The 15,253-nt window shown below is 45.9% G+C and overlaps 1 protein-coding gene across 9 annotated transcripts in view; it reads right to left on the bottom strand.

Moving 5' to 3' along the window:
• Positions 1 to 1,362: 1,362 nt before the first annotated feature.
• Positions 1,363 to 15,253, bottom strand: part of LRCH3 (leucine rich repeats and calponin homology domain containing 3) — a 109,730-nt gene continuing 95,839 nt past the window's right edge. For 7 of the 9 annotated variants that reach the window (XM_060685217.2, XM_087872008.1, XM_087872010.1 and 4 more), the window contains one exon: positions 1,363 to 6,757. In XM_060685217.2, the coding sequence (XP_060541200.2) occupies positions 6,635 to 6,757 (123 nt within the window). In that variant the 3' untranslated portion in view covers positions 1,363 to 6,634. Of the gene's footprint in view, positions 6,758 to 9,168; positions 9,497 to 15,253 lie in introns of those variants that run through there. The other 2 variants (XM_087872014.1, XM_087872009.1) reach the window with 2 other exon arrangements.

Here is a 15,253-nt window from a genome sequence, read left to right as displayed (position 1 = left end):
GCACTTGCGTCTCTTCATTTGGGGAGGACCGATCCTGGGGTATCAAAAGCCGGTGTCTTTTTCATTTTTTTTTTTTAAATTAAAGGGAAAAGGGAAGCAGCTAATAAGTCCAAGGGTGTGGGGGGGTGCCTAGACTTTAAACTGGTTGATTCTAAAGGAGGGTGCAAATATTGTGAGGGGTGGGGGGGAAGGTTTGCCGCAAAGAGTTCAATGAAATTGCAAGGGGAAACACATACACGTGAAACTTGATGCTCTCCGATTTTCACAAATTTTTGGAAATGTCGATAGAAAAACCTCACTCAGAACGTAGAGGTTGTCCTCTACGTACGACCAAAATGAAGCCCACAATTTCTGTTGCTAAGTGAGACAGTTCTTAGGCGGGTTTTGCCCCGTTTTATGCCCATTTTTGCCACAGTTCTTAAGTGAACCCCTGCAGCTTGTGATTAGAATAGAATAACAGAGTTGGGAAGGGACCTTGGAGGTCTTCTAGTCCAACCCCCTGCGCAGGCAGGAAACCTTACACCACTTCAGACAAAGGTTTATCCAACCTCTTCTTAAAAACCTCCAGTGATGGAGCATCCACAGCTTCTGGAGGCAAGTCGTTCCACTGAGTTAGCCGTTGAGTTAGAAACACAGGTCGTTAAGTGAATCTGGCTTCCCCATTGATTTCGCTCATCAGAAGGTTGCAAGAGCGGATCACGTGACCTCGGGACACTGCAACCGTCATAAATACGAGTCAGTTGCCCAGAGTCCAACTTTTGACCATGTGACCGTAGAGATGCTGGAGTGATCATGTGAAAAATCGTCATAAGTCACTTTTTTTCAGTGTCTTGTAAGTCCGAACGGTCACTAAAGGAACTGTTTGTAAGTTGGGGACTACCTGTATTTAATTTCCATCAAAAGGCCGTCTTCCATTAAAGAGCAGAAGATGCAGTCCTAGTATTTATAGAATGAGAATTTTAAGGAACTTCGAAGCTTCCTCAGTATAGGAGCTACACAGCACCTCTAGCAAATAACCACGGGCTCTCTCTGGCCGCCATAAAATGAGAAATTAACCCCCAGATCACTTGCCTTCATCCATAGGATATTAATTCTGGATTCCCCACGGCTTTTAGCAACCTGGATATTTGTGAAGTCAGCCAGTGAAGGTACATGGCTTGTCCTTACTATAAAACCCAAGGTTTATTGGAAATTCCCCTTGAAAAAAAATGAGCGTCGGATGAGAAGAATTTCAACTTTATTGTAAAATTATTGTGTAAGCCCTTTTAGTGACAGCAAAACTAATTTAAAGTCGTGATAGAAGCCGAAATATGAGAGACCGGATAAACCTGCTTCGGAATAAACGCTTCTTGATTTCAGAGGCAGGTTTTAAAGCTTTTTTTTTATTTATTTATTTCAAATCACCCAGATTTGGAGTTTATTATATCAGGTGTGCTAGAAACGGACTGGTAACATATACAGGCAATTGAAAATAAAACCCATGATATTATGACCTTTATATTTGATAGTCCTCCATGGAATGTATTTACAGACATACAAATATAGGAAATATTAAAAAAAAAAAAAAATCTTTGGCTACGCTACTACTTACACCGGCTTTTCCCCAGCGTGGTACACCCTCCAGATGGGATGGATCACCAATTCCCTTAATTCTGAGCCAGCAACTGGTAGGGGATTAAGGTATCTGTGGTCCAACTCATCTGCCCCAGCACTAGCTGGGGAAAAGCCAAATTACACTTTAGAGCTGGCAGAAACAACAAAAGGGAAGCCCCGATCATCTGACCTAGAGAAAACTGCGAGTTGTAGGGCACTGAAAAAAACCACGACGTTTCAACAGTTCTACTGAAAACATCAATGTTTTAACACACAAAAACCGTTTAATTTCCTCAAAAATGGAGCACCGGTTACGACAGAAGGAACACTGACCGTTTTCTCTAGCTTGGTTAGGAATCAAACCGCTGTGAATTGTCACTTAACTGAATTCATTTTGCAAAACACAAACCTTCAGGCGTTATTGTTAAGGGAACATCAGGAGTGCTCCGTGCAAATCTCCTACTCCTGGGAGACTGTGCTCGTTGGATTGATTAGCAGGGGGTAGTAGAAGCAGTAACTCAGTGAAGGACTAAAGCAATTTATTTTCTCTGCAATGCTTGCCAGCTTCTCAAGGAGAGGCAGAGATGGTTAAAGCAGGTTATCCTTAGATCCGATCCAGCAAATTATAATAATAATAATAATGTGGGTCTGCTTTCCACACAACTATGATGTTTGATCCAGGATTTAGGGAATGAAGGTGGCCAGGATGAGTAATGATTGATCCACATTCAAAGGGCCAGGCCGATTTACTTCTTTCTGGTCAACTCAGTCGGAGTATATGGTTCTTTCTGGCCAACTGAATCCCTGGTCATGGGGGATAACATGGCCAGGTAAATGTCAGGTGGTAAGAATGTGAATTCACGCCTAAAAGAAAGGGATATTAGCAGGGAAGCTCTCGGCCAATGAAAAGACAGGCTCCTAATGTCAGTTGCAAAGATTCGTAGTTCCTTGATAAAAAATCCTAGCACTGAACTAACGTAACAGCAAATACTGGGGTTGTGCAGGCGCAGGAGGGACCCCACATCCAACTTTTAATCTTCATTATAAGACCGTCATCCGTTGTTGCTTCTACCAGCAATTTTAACACACTTTTTTTTTGTTTTCGTCAACTATTAAGAAAAAAAAAAAATTGCACATAAATAGAGCAACACACAAATTCCTCAAGCCGTTTCAAACCTGAAATTTAAAAAAAAAAAAAAAATTGTTTGTTTGTTTGTTCGGAGGGTGTGTTTTTCTTTTTTCTTTTGGTGTAACGACAAACCAAATCATGTTGGTTGAACAGATGATAGTTTTTTTTCATGCCACGCGCAGCTGAACGCAAGAGCCAGCCTCGAACTGAGCAACAAAGCCGGTGCAGCAGGCGGTTATCTCACCGGTGCTGCTTTGGGCAAGGTTGAGTGGTAAGAGAGACGGACTGTGCCTTTTCTTGCCTGGCTGAGCTGCACCTGAAGAATGTCTTCTGCGGTTCCTGCACCAGAGCCCAGCAGACAGTGCTACAAGGGTACCCGCACATGAGTGGTTGATTTCTGTGTTCTCTTTTTGGCTCTTGCACACAGCTCCAATGGGCAGGCACCAGAGTGAGCATCTTTTGCAACGATGCAGGCAACACCCGTTGTGCGTTCATTCCTTTCGTCTCTTTGCTGACACCAAAGCCAATCCACACAACTGAGCTGCGAGAAATACTTTTTCCAAGCAAAGACACGCAAACTCAACTGCCTAGGCTAGTGTTATTCAACTGTGGCAACTTTAAGGGGAGTGGACTTCAATTCCCAGAATTCCCCAGTCAGCCATATTTGATTCTTTTTCTCTTAATCTCCTAAAGTGGAGAGATTACAGAGAAAGGGATATTACAAGAGAGTAAGCTATGCTGGCTGGGGAATTCTGGGAGTTGAAGTCCACCCATCTTAAAGTTGCCAAAGTGGAACAACAGTGGCCTAGGCAAAAAACAGACCCCCAAGAGGGACAAACAGCTTCAAAGCAAACCATTTTCACTCCAAACTTGCCCCAAATGTCCTTTTTTAACACTCTGGAAGTGTCTCAGGCTTGAAATAGTGTTCCAACCTCAAGAACGGGGTTATCTTGAACCTGAGATTCTGCCCGGGATCCTGAACCAGCTCAGTTGACCCTTGAAACAAGCTGCTTCTAATTCAAAAGACATCATCGCACGCACCCCTTACGGACCCCCAAGGAAAGAGTTTAGGATTTCAAAGGGTGCAAACTTATAACAGTGCAGGAGCGTGGCGTAAAAAAATGTGAACTTTCACAGAGAGCCCTGCACTGACGAGATTTCTCAGGCTAGCTGGGTGCGAGTAGCACAAGAACCACCGATCAGATAAAACAGTGCTTCCCAAACTTGACCCTTTGAAGATGTATGGACTTCAACTCCCAGAATTCCTCCACCAGGCATACTGGTTGAGGAATTCTGGGAGTTGAAGTCCATACATCTTCAAAGGGTCAAGTTTGGGAAGCACTGAGATAAAACAAACAGCGGAGAACTTGCAAGCGGACAGAATAGGAGAGTGCAGATTTAAACCCGAAAACTCAAATCCTACAAAATGAGGCTTCGGAAATGTGGCATTCTGTCCTTTCAAAAAACCGTATTTCACGAGGGTCGGGGGTCCCCAAAGAGCAGAACCACCAAGTTTTAAAGCAGAAAATGGGACCCTCCAGGCCTTCTGCAACCCTCGATGGCATGTTTCATGCATCTCTTTTCCTCCAAAGCTGTTTCTGCAAAACGCAAGCCACCCCAAGCCCTTTGCAAGCCAAAAGCAGCCCTAACGAAAACAACACAGGATCTGACTACAATTGGGTGCTCTTCTTTTGCCATTTGAACAGGGTCTTGGGGTGTTCTTGGCAAGGGAGATAAAAAAAAAACCCTTAAAAATCGAAATACACCGCCAGGATGCAGGAAGCCGGCCATGCCGAGAAAGAGACGAAAATGAAAACAAAGAGCGATGGAGGTGGAGAAGGAAAGGGCAAGAAGGAAAGAAATAGGAAAGCCCTGGAACCATTGCCTATTCGAAGCTCGGAGAAGCGAACAGGAGCTTGAAAACAAACAGGGTTGATCGGAAATAACTGGGGGCAGGTGGGGGCCCTGCAACTGAATAGGGAAAAAAATTAGTTATGGTGCTGTGGATCAATTCCCAAATCTCTTCCAACCAACCATCCCTTTTCTTACCTCCTCCACATCTGCACATCTGTCACGAGTGACCTTCACTAGCTTTGGCTTCACTTATGAGTCCGAGATACACATCTGATTCATGTATAAAGCGTTTTTTTTTGTTTAAAGTTCTCCGGTCCTGCAATGACCGAGAACGGGGACTTCATCCCCCGGCAGCTGAATCGGCCAACCGAAATTTTGACTTCCCAGCCGATGCATCTCCTGACACTTAATCAGGCATTTAATGCCTACAAACTCCTTCAATTGCACACTCCTTCCCAGGCACCTGAAACATCCAGCTTCCTTTAGGGATTACACAGGGTTCCTTTACGGCAGGGGTCTCCAACCTTGGCCACTTTAAAACTTGTGGACTTCAACTCCCAGAATTCCTCAGCCAGCCAGCCGTGTCTGTTTCTTTTTCTCCTTTCCCTTAAAGTGGCGAGATTGCAAAAGAAGGGATTACAAGAGAGTAAGCTATGCTGCCTGAAGAATTCTGGGGGTTGAAGTCCACAAGTCTTAAAAGTGGCCAAGGTTGGAGACCCCTCCTTTACGGCACAACAGTGCTGCCCCAATCCTATTCAAACACTGGAGCGCACGCTTTTCCACTCGCAACACAAGAAGTGGCTTTAACTGGGATTGTCCACAAGCATGGAAACCGTATGGAAAAAAAAAAAGACAGAGGATCTATCTATTTGAATAGGGTCTCAGCTGGAGAGATCCAGCCTTCAATTCACGCCAACTGGCAGAGGCTCAGTGTTCGTTTGTTCTGCCTGCTGCACCATCTCCAGGGTGAAAAAACTCCAAATTTTATTCAGGTTTGTCTTTTCCACGTGGGCAGAATTATGCTCCAGGCAGATTCAAGGTGTTGTAGCTGCTTTTTCAACCGGATCCAAACCATGCCTGGTTCACAGAATAATTCTTCCCAATTGCCCTCTCCAAGTAAGTGCTAAAGTGGTTTGCAATCTCACATTTTATAAAATCTCATTAGGAAAACTAGGGAAGTGAACAGGAGGAAGAAAGCAAAAAAGCTGGATTGGGTCAGCTGCTTGGGGGGGAAAATGAAGCTGCTCTTTCAAGCACCCAGAAGGGCGTCTAGTTGTGCCCCATTCTTCTTCACTTAACAGGCACCACCGATACATTTATTGCTCAGGCTTCAGCTCCTTCGTACTACTAAACGGGGGCGGGGAAGAGGACATTTGAGGGATGATATTAAAGTCGTACCAGGCTCTCTCCAATTCAGGCATCCGACTTGCTGATTTAGGATCGAATTGTGCTGAATTTCTCGCACGTCTTGGGACCCATGAATGCATATTTTTTTTTAAAAAAAATTCCTGTAAGAAACATCTCAATGGGAAGCGATGATGGAAAAGAACAAAAGAAGCAAAAGAATAAGAGGATTCAGGACTGGCTAAGGACCGTCATCACGGGGATCCTTCCGGAGCTGGTCTTGTCTGCGGGATTGTTCAGAGCAGAAGTGCAAAACAAAACAAAACAAAAAAACAACAAACAAGTTTTTTTCCTCCATGTTAAACCTACCAGGAACCTCACATTTCTATAGTGGTGGAGGTTAAAAGTCCTTCTTTTTTTTCTCCCCCGCCCAGATTTCCCCGAGGATGATATTTAAATAGGAAGCCGAGGGGCTCCTGGAGTTTTCACCCCGTTCCCTCCGCCCCAGAAAAAAAAAACTCCCACTTTACAAATTGCAAAAGTCCGATGGGAAAAAACAAAAACAAACAAGTGGAGAAACGAAAAGGCAAAGGATTCCCATCAGGAATTCGGGGGTTCGGCGGTCGCTCTTCGAACACAAAGACAGTCTTGTGCTTGGAGAGGCGGCACCCGCACTCGCCTCCTTCCGCCAGCCCGGGAAGTTCTCGGGGCTCCTTAGGCAGCGCCCAGGTGGTGCTGTTGTTTTGGGGGGGCCCATTCCAGGAGGGCCTGCACAGTCTCTGCCACCTGCGTCAACCCCTTCTCTTCTAAAATATGCAGAGGCAAACACAGTCGCTCCTACAAGGGGAAAAGACACAACAGACGCACAAAAGGGAGAAAAAAAAAAAAAGGATGACGATGAAAAATGGATAGGTAAAAGGGAAGCGAAATTAAAATTTGGACAGGGTGAGCGTGGACGAAGGATGGGATTGTGGCTGTGGGGTGTGGAATGCAAGACGTCCCGAAGGTGGCTTTTCCAAAAAAAGCAACTGGATTTTCTTGGTTATTGATTTATTCAGCGAATGGCGTTATCATACGTGGACTAGCAAGATAGATGGTTAACATGTTGTCATCTTGATGAATAGGACGCCATGAGATATAAACGTTAAGAAAGATCTACCTTCAAATATACGAATGTCTAGGCCAGAGTGCCCCAAACTTTCCGGATTGGCGGCCCAGAGCGGGGGGCACGGGGGAAAAAGGGGGTGATTTTTGTGGGAGGGTCAGATGCAGGCGTGCGTGTGCCTGCAATGTTTGCGGTGGTGCTTACATGCATGGGGCCACCCGCAACGAGGTTTGCGCAGATGCGTGCACCCCAGCTGGTTAACTCATATGGTTCGGGGGCAATTGGGCCACGGCCCAGTAGTGGGCTATGGCCCCACAGGTTGGGAACCTCTGTTCTAGGCCAGGGGTCTCCAACCTTGGCCACTTTTAAGACTTGTGGATTTCAACTCCCAGAGTCCACAAGTCTTAAAAGTGGCCAAGGTTGGAGACCCCTGGCCTAGGCCATTAAGTGCAGCATCATTTATATGGACAAAAAAATCTGATACTGGACCGGTATTTGACCTCAGCTTACAGCCGGTCACTATTTGATGTACAGTTTGTTCAGCTGAAGAACTGAAGCAGCTCCTTGGATGAGAAGAAGCGAAACCTCTTCAAGGAAATAACCAAAAAAGTCCAGTTGCCTCTTGAAAAAAGCACTTTTGGGACAACCATGACTTGGATGACTTGAGAATCTCCCTAGACTCTTCCTTGTCCTCCTGGGATTCAAAAGGGGGAAGGGGCTTCCCTCTGAATCCTTGCAGAGGAGGCGGCTGGGGAGAGCAGCCCACCTTCTTTTGAGACCCAGGGATCCTGGGACCACCGGGTTCTGCCCCTCCCTCAGTCACAGAAGCGTCCTGGGAGACTTTGGGGCCAGCGATGCTCTTCTCTTAGCCCAACCTACCTCCCAGGGTTGTGGCGGGGAAAATGGAAGGAAGGACCGTGACGGATATTGTCTTGCGCTCCCAACATGTGATGGGATGAACAGGCAGTCCTTGACTTACAGCCATTCGTTTAGTGACCGTTCAAAGTTACGACGGCACTGAAAATAGTGACTGATAACCGTTTTCACACTTATGTCCGCTACAGCATCCCCAAGGTCACATAATCAATTGACTTGTACTTATGACGGCCATAAGTGCAGCTAATGTGGCTAAGTGTCCAAAGTGGTGGGAAGGACCGTCAAAACTTCGGAACTGGGTCGTAACTTCTAACAATCGCTAAGCAACCGGTTGTAAGTTGAGGACTATCTGTGATATCCACACTGAGTTACCTCTCACCTGTCTGGAACGCACCCCTCCCTCCTGGGGAATCCATCTCAATACAGGTGGTCCTCGACCTACGGCCACAATTGAGCCAAAAATTTCTCTTGCTAAGCCAGACAGTTGTTAAGTGAATTCTGCCCCATTTTACCACCTTTCTTGCCACGGTTGTTAAGTGAATCACTGCAGAGATCGTTAATAACTCGGTTGTTCAGTGAATCCGGCTTCCCCATTTGACTTTGCTTGTCACATGGTCTCAATCAGGGAATCACGTGACCCCGGGAACACTGCAACCGTCATAAATACGGGTCCGTCGCCAAGTGCCTGAATTTTGATCACGTGACGCATCAGGACGCTACAACGGCCTTTAAGTGTGAAAGACGGCCATAAGTCCCTTTTTTTTCACAGTGCCGTCGTAATTTTGAACGGTCACAAAATGAACCATAGGTCGGGGACTACCTATACACCCCGTCACGCAACACAAGTCAGAGTATCAAGGAAATAAACAAACCAGTGAGTATGTTAACCAACATCAAATCACCCTCCTAATTGAAATATTTTGATTTTGGGGTTTTTTTTTGTCTTTTAAATCAGAAGAATTTTTCTCTGGCCTTCCTTGCACGTGGCGGGGTGTGCAAGCAGGGTTCTTGAGTACAAGCCAGACTACAGTCTCCCGCAAAGGTTGCTTCATGACCCGAGACCCCGTTGTCCTCTTCGGACTCCGCTGGACTAAGTGAACAAGGACCATCCCAGCCGGATTTGGAGGTGACGTTTATTGAACCAACGAAGCCCAAAGAAAAACAGAGCCCGCACCAGCCTGGCGACAAGAGGTGTACAGAGAGAACGTGCAAAACAAGAGTGTGTTTCAAGCATCGAAGAAGGAAAAATAAAAATAAAGCCAAACTCTTAGCAGCAGTGGATTTTATAGGGAGAATCCAGTACGAAGAAAACAAGCCAGAGAGAAGCATTTCTCATGGATGGGATTCATCCACGAGGTGTGCAAAAGTGACATTTTTTGTGTGTTTTTGCTTGGCGGATAAACCAAATCTCCTCGCTCTGCACGGTAGGAAGATTTGCACAGGGGCTCACTTCTTATCAACCGTCTGTGCAAACATCCCCCATCTAGAAATGTTGGGCGTGCCAGACAGTGCTTGGCCTAGCTCAGTGGGACTCTCAACCTCTGGTCCACGGATTCCTGGGGGGCTGTGACGTCATCACAGGGGGTTGGCCAAAGCTTGAAAAAAAAAGGTTATGATTTAAACCTTGAGTTAAGTCTCGGTGGGTGGGGGGGGAGGCCGTGGCCACAAAAGGTATTTAAAAGTGGTCCGTGGTGAAGAAAAGGTTGGGAACCATTAGCTTAGTAGCAATCCTGGAAAACTGAACATGCAATTTGAATCTTTGCTGAGCCTAAACAAACTGAGACCCCCTTCAGAGGCCCATGGTCTCTGGGCCTCCTTCCGCTCCTTCCCACCATTAGCCAGGCTAGATACAGATTAACCGAGTTGGAAGGGACCCTGTAGGACATCTAGTCCAACCCCCACCCGGCTCAAGCAGACCCTACACCATTTCTGAGAGGACCCTGTGGTAAACCGTAAAAGGGGTTTGGTTCTTAGCTTAAGGCAGGGTATCCAAGCTTGAATAAGACCTGTGGACTTCAACTCCCAGAATTCCTCAGCCAGCTATGCTGGACAGGACCTCCGAATGCCTTTGAGCCTTGTATTTCATTTTTCCCAGGCAAAAGGTGGGAAGATTCCTGTATTATAGGCAGAGAACAATAAAGTAGCTAGTTTGAACTCTACATGGGTGGGGGTCTGGTCGGTCGTGCCTGACATGTATTATTGTTTTTAATCTTGTTGTAAGATGCCTAGAGTTGCCTGACAGCCAGATGGGCAGCATTCTAACTAACTAGCTAGCTAACTAACTACTGTATTTTTTGGAGTATAAGACGCACCTTAGTTTTTGGGGAGGAAAATAAGCAAAAAGCTGATTGGTGGGTGGATCGGCCTCCCGGAATACCCCCAATCAGCTGTTTCCAGAGGTGAATTTTAGCAACAGGTTCCTTGGTTGTGAGCTCTGTGCCTTGCTTTTTTTTCAGCCTCTGAAACTTTTAAACCTCAGTTTCAGAAAAAACTTCTTTTCCTGCCTCTGAAAGTCTCCAAAACAGCTTCAGAAAAATAGCCTCTGAAGCTCTGTTTGGGGGCTTCTTTTCTGAAGCTTCGTTTCTGATGCTTTTTTCAGCCTCTGAAACCTCAGTTTGAGAAGCTGGGCAGGGCTATATTCGGAGAAAGACGCACCCAGATTTTTACCTTCTTTTTTGGGGGGAAAAGGTGTGTCTTATACTCCAAAAAATACACACACTAACTAACTAACTAACTAACCTTAATTAACTAAAGGTAGTCCTCAACTTACGAACACAATCGAACCCAACATTTCTGTTGCTAATTGAGACATTTCTTAAGTGAGTTTTGCCCCGTTTTACGACCTTTCTTGCTACATTTGTTAAGTGAATCACGGCAGTTGTTAAGTTAGGAACACAGCTGTTAAGTGAATCTGACTCCCCCATGGCCTTTGCTCGTCGGAAGGTCGTAAAAAGGGGATCATGTGACCTCAGGACACTGCAACCGTCATAAATGTGAACCAGTTGCCAAGTATCTGAATTTTGATCCTGTGACTGCGGGGATGCTGCCATGGTCTTAAGTGTGAAAAAGGGTCATAAGCCACTTTTTTTCTGTGCTGTTGGAACTTTGAATAGTCACTAAATGAACTGTTGTAAGTCGAGGACTACCTGCAACTAGCTAGCTAGCTAGCTAACTAACTAACTAACCCATTGCCCTATTTTTTTCTTAGCTGGCTGGACAATGCAGATTGGTTCTTTCTACACCCTTATGGACTACCCTTGCGTAATCTAGAATTTGGGGTAGCACAGATCCGATCATGGAGGTGATTTCTAAGCACCCAGGCCTGAACTCAGGAGGCAGCTGTCTTCCACAGATTACTCTTGTGCAATTTCCAAATTGCAGGGCAGGCACCAAGCTGAGGAAGCAAAGTCAGCCCTCACTGAGCTATGTGACTTCAGAAAAAAAAAAACCAACAAATCCTAAATCCGGATTGAAAACTAATGGAACTGAATGAGCCAATGGGAGAAAACACAGAGCAGAGCAACAGGCCTGGTTCAGCCAGCTCCCAGATAAGCCAAGGTCGCCTGCTTCACCTTACAAGCGCTAGCAAGAATAAATCGGAGCTAAGCATCCAACTCGGAAAAGAAATATATCATATGCAAGAGATATGCAGGAAAAAAAAAAAAGTCTTATCAGCTGCACAACCATGCGGGGAATCCTTAAAAGCTTCCCATTGAAACAGCAGTGGCCGTCAAACATCCCAAATAATTAACTGTCTATTAATAATGCAATTCAGGAATTACGCTAGGGAGGTTAATGTAGAACAGGTTTGGACTGAATTCCCTTGCAACTGTTTGTAACAGGCGTGTTTCAAGTCCTTGGTGCTCTCTGAGCTCGATTGTTCTCATGCAGTACCCAAGTAGGTAACACCATCGTGCTAGAGAGGAGTGGACCTTGCTCCCTTCTAACACTGATGCAGTTACCTAGTTGGGTCAAGAAATGTCTTCAATGGTGTCAAACAACGTCAATGGAACAGCCTGGCGGTAAGAGGCCAACCACCCTAGATTTCAGGAGCTAGAAGGGAGAGGGGTTTGCTGTCTGTAAGCAAGCTGCTGGTACATAAACAGAGAGCAAAGCCCACTTCCTCCTACCGCTGATGATATCCCCTAGTTGGGTAATGAAATGTCTTCAAGAAAAGCATCAAACTCGGAGAGCACCAAGGACCCCATAGTAGTCCTCTTCCTCCTCCTCCTTTCTGCACTGATGATATTCCTCAGCTGGGTCGTGAAACATCTGCAAGGAAATAACTCAGCTCAGAGACCACCAACAGTTCAAGCCTGATCTACAAATATCCTGTTTTATCAGTACGATCCTGTCTGCAGGTTCAAGGGGGACCCGATGGTCAGTTTGCTGTAAACGTGGACATCTCTGCAAGAGGAGAAACGGAGCAGACTCACTGCTCCTGCTCGGCGGAGCTTCTAGCTGCCAGCGAAAGAGAGTGGATGAACAGAGAGGCCAGCCCTGAGAGGGTCTCCTGCGATTGAAGCCCACTGTGGGAGGACAATCCAGGCAGGGCTGTCCTTTCAGCTGAGCAAAAGACAATTACCGGAGCCTCCAGATCCCTGCCTAGAGAGAGCAACAGGATTCCCTGAGAAAGTTTAAAGCACCACAGGGCAATAAAAGGCTGAGTCGGGGTCCTGAACTGGGATGTTTCCTTGTAGACATTTCATTACCCAACTAGGGAACATCATCCTTCGGGAGAGGGGGCGGTATAAAAATCTAATAAATAAATAAATAAATCAGTGTTAGAAGGGGGAGGGCTTTGTCCTCTGTATCTATACAGCCCTGATGAGGTTTGTTTGTTTGTTTGTTTGTTTGTTTGTTTGTTTGTTTATTTGTTTGTTTATTTATTTATTTATTTATTTATTTATTTATTTATTTAATTAATTCAATTTTATCCCGCCCTTCTCCTAGTGGACTCAGGGCGGTGCACAGCCAGAACTAAAACACATACCAATACAAAATTTTAAATTTTAAAAAGAATTATATAACTTTGGCCCAAAATTTTAAAACATTCAAACTAAAACCCATTGACAATTAAAAGGCTAAAAAAGGTTAGCTAGTTTGGGTAATGAAATCATCATCATCTTCTTTTATCGACCCCATAATTCCTTGCAGGCTGGAATCTGGGCAACAGAATTGAGCTAGCAGATTGTTTACTGGCCAGATGCCCTTCCTGTCGTCGATGCGGAATTTTGTTCAGCAGATCTATTCTCATTGTGCCCAGAGAGAGAGAGAGAGAGATCTGCCTCTACCTGGGATTGAACTCACTGCCTCCTGATTGTGAGGCGAGAGCGCCACTTCTAGGCCACTGCACCACTCGTTTGGGTAATGAAAGGTCTGCAAGGAAACAACCAAGCTCAGAGAGCACCAAGGACCCCCTCATTTCAACCCTGAGCTACGAATATATTCTCCTTTATGAGGCTGAGAAGGCTCAGCCTGGTGTTAACCTGAGCATCAGAGGCCGAGTGCGGAGAGGAGAAATTTTTCGGCAAGGCTGCCAAAGTATGGAGAATTTCTCCAAGCAGAGGCCGGTGTTAAGGCCAGGGTGAGTGAGGGCTTGCTCTTGTCAAAAAGCCCTTGCAAGCAGGGGTCTCCAACCTTGGCAACTTTAAGCCTGGCGGACTTCAACTCCCAGAATTCCCCAGTGAGCCGTATCGGTTTCTTTTTCTCTTAAACCTCTTACAGTGGAGAGACTGCAGAGGAAGGGATTACAAGAGAGTAAGCTTTGATGGCTGGGGAATTCTGGGAGTTGGAAATCCCTGCTTTAAAGCAGCCTTCGTCCCACTGGACCCCCGCAGTTGTCACCCCTCCCCGTTTGGGGGGGGGGGAACAGAGGCTTAGGTTTGGGATGCCTTCAAGTCAAGCAGGGTTTCCATTCTGGGCAAGCCTGGAAGCCGATAGAGCTGAGCAGACTGAAGCAACGAAAAGGGGGGAAATTCAAGCAGTCCTCAGCTTACGACCACAACTGTGCTCAAAATTTCCATCGCTAAGCAAGACAGTTCAGGCATTTGGCCAGTGGGGGACAGAATTTGGAAACCAGGTTGTAAGTAGGCCCAAGATAGGCCTGCCGTAACTTCGAACAGTCGCTAAGCGACAAGTCGTAAGCCAAGGACCACCTGTACACTTTACATACAGGTAGTCCTCGACGTACAACCACAATAGAGCCCCAAATTTTTGTTGCTAAGCGAGACATTGGTTAAGTGAATTGTGGCCCACTTTATGACCTTTTTTTGCCACAGTTATTAAGCAAATGACCACAGTTGATAAGTTAGTAACACGCTTGTTAAGTGAACCTGGTTTCCCCATTGACGTTGCTTGTCAGAAGGTCCCAAAAGGGGATCACGTGATCCCGGGATACTGCAACCGTCATAAATGCGAGTCAGTTGCCAAGCGTCCGAATTTTGATCACGTGACCATGGGGGATGCTGCAATGGTCGTAAGTGTGGAAAAAAAAAAACGGTCCCAAGTCACTTTTTTCCAGTGCCGTTGTAACTTCAAACGGTCACTAAAATGAACCGTTGCAAGTCGAGGACTACCTGCATTGGTTTTGATCTCCATCCGAACAGCTCAAGAAATATAAAAATCACATGTTTTTCAAACTTGGCCACTTCAAGAATTCCCAGAATTCCCCCAGCCAGCGATTGCCAAGATGAAAAAGACAGATATAAACAGATCATAGATAGTAGAAATGCTATTTTCGATGGGATGCCGCTGGAATATTTTTTGTGGGAAACCACACAGGAAAATCCTCCAGCTTTGAAATAGAACACGGGGTGCCCTGCAGCCTCCTGGGCTGGTAGTCCTCGACTTATGACCACAATAAGAGCCCAGAATTACGGTCGTTAAGTTGTTGCCGTCATGAAGGAAGGCACCCACACAATCCTGGCTCTCTCCTTGCTGCAGTTGTTATGCAGCGCACGGGGAGCCTAAGGGTGAGACAAGTCCCGGGGTTGCCGAACAAATGGTCGTAAACTGAGGACCAGCTGCATTTCTTCGAGATACCTGTTAGGTAAATTTAACGGCTGTCTTGGACTGACCAAGATGCTGGCATAGCTGTGCAAAGGTAGCCAGGATTTCAGGGCGGAGACCAGGGCTTCTCTCCCCGGAGGCAACGCTCAAGAGCTGGCCGGGAGTTTTCACAGGTTGTGCTCTTTTGGAGAAATATTTTCCTACCTGAGTAATTAGCCAAGTGTGGGGGGAAAAGGAAGAGGCCTCTGTAAATTGTGTGGGGTTTGTTTGCTTGTTTGTTTGTTTTAAAAAAAGCCCCACTTTGAGGAGTTCCCTCTTCTAACATTGTGCTCAAGTCCCCG

The sequence above is a fragment of the Pantherophis guttatus genome, chromosome 6 (genome assembly GCF_059756535.1).
Source record: "Pantherophis guttatus breed Tessera chromosome 6, ASM5975653v1, whole genome shotgun sequence".
Lineage (NCBI taxonomy): Eukaryota > Metazoa > Chordata > Lepidosauria > Squamata > Colubridae > Pantherophis > Pantherophis guttatus.
The sequence above is the reverse complement of the archived record's forward strand: the minus strand, read 5'-3'. Positions and strand labels throughout refer to the sequence as shown.